The 10,239-nt window shown below is 48.5% G+C and overlaps 1 protein-coding gene across 7 annotated transcripts in view; it reads left to right on the top strand.

The window, feature by feature from the left end:
• The first annotated feature begins 1,337 nt into the window (after positions 1-1,337).
• Positions 1,338-10,239, top strand: part of LOC136334449 (BTB/POZ domain-containing protein KCTD7) — a 106,872-nt gene continuing 97,970 nt past the window's right edge. For 5 of the 7 annotated variants that reach the window (XM_066274677.1, XM_066274676.1, XM_066274684.1 and 2 more), the window contains exons 1-2: positions 5,541-5,884; positions 8,351-8,520. In XM_066274677.1, the coding sequence (XP_066130774.1) occupies positions 5,741-5,884; positions 8,351-8,520 (314 nt within the window). In that variant the 5' untranslated portion in view covers positions 5,541-5,740. Of the gene's footprint in view, positions 1,387-5,540; positions 5,885-6,248; positions 6,269-8,350; positions 8,521-10,239 lie in introns of those variants that run through there. The other 2 variants (XM_066274679.1, XM_066274678.1) reach the window with 2 other exon arrangements.

Here is a 10,239-nt window from a genome sequence, read left to right as displayed (position 1 = left end):
GTTGCAACCAAAGCCATTCTAGTGCCTGAGGCAGAGGCCACGAAGCCATCCTCAGCGCCCGGGCCAACTTTGCTCCAATGAAGCCTTGGCTGCAGGAGGGGAAGAGAGAGACAGAGAGGAAGTAGGGGGGGTGGAGAAGCAGATGGGCGCTTCTCCTGTGTGCCCTGGCCGGGAATCAAACCCAGGACTCCTGCACGCCAGGCTGAGGCTCTACCACTGAGCCAACCGGCCAGGACCCTTTTCTATTCTTTTTTGTTTTTTGTTTTTTTTCTGAAGCTGGAAACGGGGAGAGACAGTCAGACAGACTCCCGCATGCGCCCGACCGGAGGCCAAGGAGCCATCCCCATTGCCCGGGCCATCTTTGCTCCAATGGAGCCTTGGCTGCGGGAGGAGAAGAGAGAGACAGAGAGGAAGGGGGGGGTGGAAAAGCAAATAGGCGCTTCTCCTATGTGCCCTGGCCGGGAATCGAACCCGGGTCCCCCGCACGCCAGGCCGACGCTCTACCGCTGAGCCAACCAGCCAGGGCCCCCTTTTCTATTCTTAAAGAAGTCCCTGTAACATTTCTTGTAATACGATTTGATAGTGATGAACGCTTTTAGCTTTTTTTTTTTTTTTTCCTGAAAAGTTATCTGTCCTTTAGTTCTAAATGATAAGCCTTTTTGGACTGGCACAAAATTTCTGGCGGACCAGCACTGGTCCATAGACCAGCAATTGAAAAACACTGCTCTAAGGTATTCTTCATTTCAGTCATTGTATTCTTTATTTCTGACTGGTTCGTTTTTTGTTTTCTATCTCCATCTTTATGTTTTCTTTCTCTTTGTTAAAGAATAGATGAAATCATCTATTCTTCCCCTGTTCACTGAGCGTACTTACAACCAGTGTTTTGAAATCTGCATATGGTAGATTGCTTGTCTCCGTATAATTTGTTCATTTTCTGGAGTTTTGTTCTGTTTTTTTCATTTGGGGTAAATTTCTTTATCTTTTCATTTTGCTTACTCCCTGTGTTTGTGTCTATGTATTAGGTATGACTGCTATGTCTCCTGCTCTTGGTAGAGTGGCCTTATATAGTAAATGTCCTGTGGGGCCCAGTGACAAATCTTCCTCATCACCTGAGCCAGCTGCTCCAGGTGTGTCCCTTATGTGTGCCTTCTTGTTGTGGTTGAGCTTTGATTGCTCTTGGAATGTCAATGGGAGGGACTGACACTCAGGCTGATTGGCTGTGAGACTGGCCATGACTAGAGTGGAGAAGCTGTTGTGCAGGGGCTGGCCCCATGGAGCGGGATTCCATTTAGCAAGGCTCTGGTGCCTGCTGAGTCGATTCATTGGGTGTGTTGTTTGTGGAAGCGGTTGAGTGGTGTTCTGGTGTGGTGTGAAGCTGGCCACCAGGTATGTTGGTTCCGGGACTCTTGGAATGGGCTCTCGTGTAAGCCAAGGTCAGCTGCTGCCTGTGCCTGGCCCAGGACCACCAGGTATGAGCTACAGAGTTATATGCAGATGATTTCCACTTGTTCTAGGCTTGGAGGCACCTGGGAGAGGCTAAGATACAAACTAGGCGAGCTGCCGCTAGTACAAGCTAATGTTGGGGCTGCTTAGCAAGAGGTACGGAGCACAATGAAGCCAGACACTGCTTGTTTGGGGTTTGTGAACCTTTGAGAGATTTTAGGAAAGTCCACAGCATGAACCAAGACAGGCCATTTGCGTGGAACAGCTGCTAAAAGCAGCTTGGGTGGGTCTGCAGGTTTGGTGGTGCAGGGTCTTAGGGAATCACCATGGTAGGGCAACCAGCATTAGCCAGGTTGATGGAGACTCAGACTGGGCACCTGCCTGCCTGCACTTGCAGGCTGGGTGAGGGGAGGACTCAGCAAAGGAACAGTGGCAGCTGCCAGCATTCCTATCTGGGAGAATGCTCCCCTCCAGTCCTTAACCTGAAGTGAGACAATTTAGTTCCTCCCTGATGTACCTGCTGCTTTTCAAAGGGCTTCCCAAGTGCTGGGGCTCAGATCGAGTGAGTCTGTCAGTATGTTCAGTCTGTGCTTGGGCCCTTTAAGGGGGAATGCCTAGGACTCTAGCAGCCTCTGTCTCACTCAGCCATAATCCCTGCTGGTTTTCACTGCTAGAAGTTATGGAGACTTCTATTCCCAGCACTGGAACCCTGGGCTGGGGAGCCCAGTGTGGGGCCAGGACCCCTTGCTTCTCAGGGGGAGCCTCTGAGGCTGAGATATTCCTGCCGATTTTTAATCACCACACGTGGGTGTGGGACCAGTTCCTTCAGTATCTCCGCGCCCTCCTCACAGTCTCCATGTGGCTTCTTCTGTATCTCCTTAGTTACAGGATTTCTGTTCAGCTGGTCTTCAGGTGATTCTTAGTGATGCTTATTCTGTAGTTTAGTTGTAATTTGATGTGGCCATCTTGGCTGGAAATCTCCCCAGTTTCTGAGTATGCAGTTTTTAATTTAGTATACCTTTAATTTTTATATGTCTAAAATACTTAAATAAAAAGTAAAACAAAAAGAAGATAATATGGAAATTGCATGCTTCTGTTTCTGCTTTCATTTCCTTTACTGTTGTTAAATTATTTATTCAATAAATTAGAATCAGGAGAGAAAATTCAGTAGCTGAATCATTTTGGAGATTTGTCAGAATTCAAAAGTTCTTTTCTTTGGGAAGGCATTGAAAATAGAATCCAGTTTACGAATCTCAGGGCTTGATGCTTGTAGAACTATTTGTTCGGTGACTGTTGGAAATGAAATTTTATGCAGCACCCCTCTCCGTGTGGGCACCCCTCCCTCAGGGCTCACTGACTGTTCCCTGCAGCCCTCATGTGAACTGGCCTGGAAGTCATTCCACTGTGGGGTGGCGACAGCAGCGGCCAGCAAACTGCCCTGCTTTCCCAGAAAGCCTGCTCCAGCCCCTTTCTACTCACTCAGCAAGTCCTCATTCCAGGCTGCTGACCTTGGATTTCTCCCCACTGTGTAAACACAACCAACTGGGAAACCACATTCCTGAAGGAAATTCTAAGCAGAAATGGAAGATGAAAACTCCAACACATTCAGCAACCTAAAACTAATTGTCCATGGATTTCCTTATCTTCTGAACCTTTGGGCTCCCTTCTCATTTTCTGTATACAGCCTTGCATTAAGGTGTTGGAATAAATGTCTCCCTGATCGCCCTTAATTCTGTGGTTTTGTCATATGGGTGCCTAGGGGCCATCTGGCAGAGTGGATAAATGGAAGGAAGCTGGTGCAGGTAACTCCTTGTTAAGTTACTTAATGAGCTGACCCAGGATCTACTCAGACTTTTTGTTATGTAAGAGAATCAAAAATTTTTTTATATAAAACCACTTTTGGTTGAGGTTTCTATTATAGCTGAAACATCCTAATTGTCATAGGATAAAAAGAAAATTTTATTGTAATTTTTCTTCTTGTTATAGATATTTTTGAGAAAGGCTGGAGTAGGTAGTGATAGATAGAAGGCCTCTGAGGGCCAGCGTGGTGCTACTAAGAGTGTGGTTCAGCATCAGAATGACCTAGGAGTGTGTTAGGAGTGCCAAATCAAGTGCTACCTCCCAGGCCTACCAAATCAGACTGTCTGGAAGTGGGGCTGGGAACCTGTATTTTAACAAGGTCCCCTTGCAGTGATTTCAATGCAACTAAAGTTGGAGAAAACACTAACCTAGGAAGGAGACACCCACAGCTGGGAGTGTGATTGGTCCAACAGAGGAAGTGCTGTGTCTCTAGCTCATTACTCACCTCCCAGATGCTGACCTAATCCTCTAGGCCAGTGGTCCTCAACCTTTTTTGGGCCACCGACCGGTTTAATGTCAGAAAATATTTTCATGGACCGGCCTTTAGGGTGGGACGGATAAATGTATCACGTGACCGAGACAAGCATCAAGAGTGAGTCTTAGACGTATGTAACAGAGGGAATCTGGTCATTTTTAAAAAATAAAACATCGTTCAAACTTAAATATAAATAAAACGGAAATAATGTAAGTTATTTATTCTTTCTCTGCGGATCGCTACCAAATGGCCCACAGACCTGTATGGTCAGCGGCCCGGGGGTTGAGGACCACTGCTCTAGGCATCATTTTCCTTTTCTGTCACAATAATGTGAGAATCAGATGAGGCACTGAGTGTAAACATGTTCTGAGAGAGTTAAGACCTTGATCCCTAGGAGACTCCCTGCGCTGACCCAGCAGTACCAGCGGACACAGCGTTCAAGGCTGCAGACAGATGCATGGGGTCAGGCTGGACTCTGACTGGCCAGCCTGAGCTTCGTGCGGGACCGTCTCCATCTGTCTCCAGGTGCCCAGTGAGGGAACCGGCAGGGGGGAGGTGGATACTCATTGTCATTCTTAATTGAGCTCAATTGCCCCTATTTTGAGTTTTCTTTTTCAGATTCCTGCAATTGGGAAATAAAAGGAAACCCATGTTTTGCCATTGTAGTTTAAGGAGGGGCAATCCGTGGCCCAGTGCTGCCCTCCTTTTTTACAACCTCAGTGATTTCAGCCCCCAACCCCACACCTCTGTTGAAGTGACCCGCCCACCCTCACCCCAAATTTCTCTGGCCTTTCACACCTGAGGAGGCACCAGACCACTGCCCCAGAGACAAACAACTAGGTCAGGAGCTCTCACTGCTCTCAAGTTATGAGGTGTTGCCCCCACACTGAAGGGGTTCATTTGCCTGTGTGCATCTAAGCCCGGGAAGACACAAACAGTGTCTTCCAAGTTTACATCCAAGAAAGTGAAAATTTATTAAGAAAATGGCACTATGAGTCACAGATAGCTAATACTTAAAGACCTGGCTCCCTTATGGCTTCTGGGGGATGGGTTAAAAATGCTTTTGAAAATCTTTAATCATAGTGACTAAGGGAGTTAAGTTAGGGTCATGGTCAGTGTCTGGCCTCTACTGATTGGTCAGCGCTAGGGTCGGCAGGTGATCATTGCATCTCCTGATGTCAACCATGGAGTTTCTTCATCTACATAGTTTTGCAAGGATTCAGTCTGTACGGTGTTCTGGAGCTGAGGGCTAGACTGTTGGGAAACTGTCTCTGTGGTCAACAGATCTGCGGCTTTTGTTTCTAGACTACTGAATGCTGACCACAATCTCATTGTCCTGAGGGCTTAAGGATCGAACAGGGAGAGGGAGGTGGGTGAGTCAGGGCACTTCTGAGGCCAGTGTGAGTCAAGGGAAAAAAATCGAAATAAAAAGGCAGATTAAAGAAAATAAGGTTCCTATGTTGTTACGGCAGGAGCCACCCTCAAAGCCCACCAGGAGGCCCCATTCAGAGGCGGAGATCCCTCTTTCCCGCATTGCTTGAGGGACCACCGTTAGGGGAACGCTAAGGGAGGAGAGGGCGTGCCCGCTGGTCATAGAGCCAATCAGAGCAGGGCAGGCAAGCCAGCCGGTTCTAGTAGCCACTCAAGCGCAAGCTGACCGCCCTACCTGCTTTAGGACTGGGCGAGCTTTCTGCCGATCAGGGGCGGGGCAAGCGGGGGCTCTGCCAGTAGCCGGAGCCCGCGTCAGGCCGGCTCCCCGGCGGTCCGTGCGGTGGCCCGTTAAGCCCATCTGTCCGGTGTGGGAGCGGCGGCTCCGAGGCCTGCGCCGCGCTGCCCTCTCTACCCGGCCCCCGAACCGCGCCCGTTGGCTGCCCGCGTCATGCCAGGCGCTGCTCCCCGCTAGTGCCGCCCGGTCTGTTGCCCGCCTGCCCGAAGCCGCGCCCACTGCCCAGAGCCAGAGGGATGGTGGTAGTCACGGAGCGGGAGCCAGACAGCCGTCGCCCGGACGGTGCCATGTCCAGCTCCGACGCCGAAGACGACTTTCTGGAACCGGCCACCCCGACGGCCACGCAGGCGGGGCACGTGCTGCCCCTGCTGCCCCAAGAGGTACCAGGATGGAAGAGGGGCGTGGGAGGGGGCGCAGGGGCAGAGCAGGTGCAGGGCGGAGCTGACCTTGGGATGTGAGCACCGCTGGGTTTGGAGGTCAAGGGTCAGGCTGCGGGGTGCTCCAGAAGAGCCGTGCTCTCCTGCCCGCCCACCCCCCTCTCCCCCATAAAATGCACCAGCTGTGGCTTCCCTGCCCCAGAGGTCACCTGGCCCTGAACCCCATCCTTCCAGTCCTCACTGCCTGTAAGGTTGATTTATTCCGTGGAAGGGGGACCTTGGAGCTCCAAGAGATGATAGTGCCTTCCAGAAAATCCAAGAGACCTTGGTGGTTACCCAGACCCAATCCCCAGCTGCCCTGAGAGTGGAGTAAGGGACTGTGCACAGGTAAGAAGCAGGCCAGTTGGTAGATGTGTCCACACTCATCTGAAAATTCCTTGGCTTTACCCCACTAGCTGCTGTGTTGTGACTTCCACTGGCCTTAATGTGTATGACAGTATTGCATTAACACCTGAAATGACCGTTAAGAGAAGGGGTGGAGGGAAGGTGGGGCACTGGAGGGCACTGAAGACAGAGGCCAGGAAGGAGTAGCCAAGGTAGTGCCAGATCTGGGCGCATGTGATGTGTGGACACAGAGAAGAATGGACAGAGTCCCAGGGGGGCGGAGCAGGGCTGCATGAGGCTTTTGGGAAGCAGATAGTGTTTTCTAGGGATTAGAAGTCCATACCTTTAACGACATGGGACATAGGAGAATGAACAAAACTCTAGAAGTACTCTTTGCATTGGAGGGGGGAGGCATTAGAGACATACTGGTACTGTTTTCTTGTTCATTGTCATTGGGGAAATAATGTGCTTTGAAGGAAAGAGTACAGGACCCAGAGACGGTAGGTCAGGACTCCAGTGCCAGTTTCCCCCACAGATTACATTGCTCCCTGTAGATCTAAAATTGTTTTTGAGTGCTTTTTCCTCTCTGCCTCAGTCTTTTCATGTCTAATATGGAACAAACTCTTGGATTGGTATGGGTATGAGAAGTCCTTGGGAAAGGTTTAAAGAGCTCCAGAAATGTAAAGTATTATTATCTCAAAATAATACTTGAGTTCTTGGTATGCACCTAGACTAGTTTTAGAGGAGCTTATTGAAGAATACAACTAGCTTACTAGCTGTAGAATAAGCAGAAGGCATTGTCTGTCCTTTGAGTGCAGAAGGGTACATACATACGTGGTACTGTAAACACCTAATTCATTATCATTCAGTGCATATTTGGGTCTTCACTGCAAGTCAGGCACTGCACAAGGCCCTGGATTACTTTAATGTATACTTGCCCTACTTGACTCAAAGAATTTGAAAGTGGGGAAAAAGGACTTACTAGATGAATATACATAGATGTTTACTGGAGCCAGAGAGATGTTGTAATATTGAAAAGTATGCACTAGGAGGAAATTTTCGTCAATTTGGGAGGAGAGTTGGAAAACTAGAGAGAACTAGCCTTCAGTCTTTCAAAATCACAATGAGTGAAAGATAACAGAAAAGGAAAAGAACAGACAAGGTTCCAAATATTTTAGGGAGACCCCTAGAGCTTCACAGGGGAAATCTATTCCATCATTCCTCATTCTTCACCCTGCCCTTACCTCCAGAACCTTAGCTGAACTGGAGACTAATCTCACTTGACAGATTAAGAAGGAATTATTTAACAAACATCATGAAGCCTGCTGTGGATGCCTCATGATTGCTGAACACGATGTCCCTGCCCTCGGGCAGTTTGGGATCTAGTAAGTCAGCTGACAGAAGAAAATAATTACCAATGTATTGTGTTAGGCACTATATTAGAGGAGAATGTGGCATATGGTGACAGCACAGTGGAGGGAGTGTTGAGTTAACTCTGTCTTGGGAGTTTGCAAGGGACAATAGAGCAGGAAAGCTCACAGAGTAGGGGAACTTGAATTGAAGCTCTTAGAATGAGTGGATGCCACTAACCTATATGGCGCCTTGATGTGAATTGGAAAAAGGACACTGAGTGATCTGCATCTGGGCTAGCAGATCACTCTCACCCAGGCACCTCTGTGCAGTGGACAGTGTACACCACCCTGTGGGGCACTTGCATCTGCTAGGAGGACAGAGAGAGTGCTAAGAGTCTTTTAGACAGAGAAGACAGCATGAGCAAGGGCACAAAATTGGTAAATTCAGAAAGTGAAAGGAAGACGATGAAGGCTTTGGACTCTAGAGCACAGAGAGTAGGATAGGAGTGAAGAGACCTGATTTAGGAACTATCCGGGGAGGATGGATAGGACTTGGCAACTGGTGAGTGTGGGGAAGGGGGAGAGAGAAGAGTGTTTGGAAAGACTCCCGGGGCTTGGTTTTGGGTGACTGAGTGAATGGTGAGGCTTTAATCAGACCCAAGAAGTCTGCCAACAGAGCAGACCGGCTTTCATTTTTCTTGCCTGGCTGAACATGCAGCTGTTTTTATTCCAGTTTCCTGAGGTTGTTCCCCTTAACATTGGAGGGGCTCACTTCACCACACGCCTGTCAACCCTGAGGCGCTACGAAGACACCATGCTGGCGGCCATGTTCAGCGGGCGTCATTACATCCCCACTGATGCTGAGGGCCGGTACTTCATTGATCGGGATGGCACGCACTTTGGGTATGTTTCTCCCTCTACGATCATCTTTGTAGTCCTAGCAAGTGAGTGGCCTGGGCTTGGGTATGGGGCTTCAGTATTATCCAAAGTACCTAGAAGAGGCGATAACCTACTGACAGACTTTAATAAATGTGTCTATTAAGTGGATCAGAAGTTTCAGTTTCTTTTCCAGAAGAGACAAGGACAGCTGGAGAAATCCCAGGTAACACATACTGGCTGTATGTGAGGAAACTGCTTCTACTCTACATAATTTGAGACTGTGCAGTCATCATTGGTGTGGAAAGGAATAGGTGTGCAGTGGGAGAGTTCTACAGCACCTTCTTGGAGAACACCCTCAGATCAGATCTGGGGCTCAGCATTGCTGTTAGGGAGGGACTATTGTGTGTGGCTGTGGTTCCCAGAATTCTTAAAATAGTTTAAAACAAATAGAAAAGGTGAGGGAAGGGCCAACATAGGGTTTCCATCCTTTAAGGTTGCCAAGGTAAGTCTTAAAAACAATGACTAAAACATGGAGAGACAGACTCACAAAAGATAGATAACCTTTCCTGAGAAAAGACCTCCTTACACATAAACAATTTAAAGACTCTTGACTTCGATTTCCTTGTTTGTGAAATGAGAAATAATTATAGGCCTTGCAGGCCTGTTGTGTGGATCAAATAGAGCACCTTGGTGTGACCCTGGCCAGGTCCTTTCAGAATATATGGCTGAAGCTCTCTTTCCCTTCAGTGCAACTTTGGAGATGACTAAAGAATGCACATGGTCCTTGACCTTGAAATGACTAGGAGACAGAAACTCTCCAGTCACTAGGTCTCTGTGATGGGCTCCAAGTAGGAATTCCCACGTTGAGAAAATGGTCATTTTTATCCCCAGAAAGGAGCCTCTGGTCAAATAATTTGCTTTGAAGCATCTGAGTTTCCCTATTGGGTTGTCAGCTGCCTCCAGTGCTGAGAAAACAAAGTGTCACAACCACTGCAGAGCTATAAAAAGGTTTTTTGTTCTAGGCTGTGTGGGGGAGGAAAGTGCTGGCCCCAGCTGGCAGCTCCCACAACACTGGTGTCTGGGCCTTGCCCTGGGGGGGTGTTCTCCAGAGCTCACCAAGGTTTGCTTAAGGTCCTAGAGCACCAATTTTGGAAGGGGTTGTGGAGAGGGATAGGGTTTGGCTTTAAGCTGATGTACCCCTTGCCCAGGGGGCCACAGCTGGAGAGTGGCAGAGCCAGGCTAGGGTGTGGGGCAAAAAGCAGGATATTGGCATTTATCCTCAGACTGCTGGGCTCCAGGGCCCTGTGATTCAACATCAGAACATGAAGTTGTTGGAAGATTCTCACAAAGTAAAGTAGGAAGTTAGGGCGTTTGGTGGGGTAAATTTCTCTGCTGGTGTTGCTAACGTACCCCCAGCACCCACCGTGCAGCTTTCCTATTATGATCAATGAAGAGCGCTTTGGACTGCTGTCTGGACCACCGTGGGTGTGGGCTTAGAGTCAGCCATGTCTGCACCTGAGCAAGGATGTCCCTTAACCTCTTTGAGCCCCACTTTCCTCATTTATAAAATGGACATAAGACAGCACTTATTCCATAATATTGAAAAGATTCAGTGGGATAACACACAAATAGTAGCTGACAGAGATTAATACTGGGTGAGTGTTAGCTGGTGTTGCATTATGGTCATAGACTTAACTATAGAGCAGCAGTTTAATCTTGGAGTTTATTCACACATCCTTACAG

This window comes from Saccopteryx bilineata, chromosome 4, assembly GCF_036850765.1.
Source record: "Saccopteryx bilineata isolate mSacBil1 chromosome 4, mSacBil1_pri_phased_curated, whole genome shotgun sequence".
Classification (NCBI taxonomy): Eukaryota; Metazoa; Chordata; class Mammalia; order Chiroptera; family Emballonuridae; genus Saccopteryx; species Saccopteryx bilineata.
The sequence above is the reverse complement of the archived record's forward strand: the minus strand, read 5'-3'. Positions and strand labels throughout refer to the sequence as shown.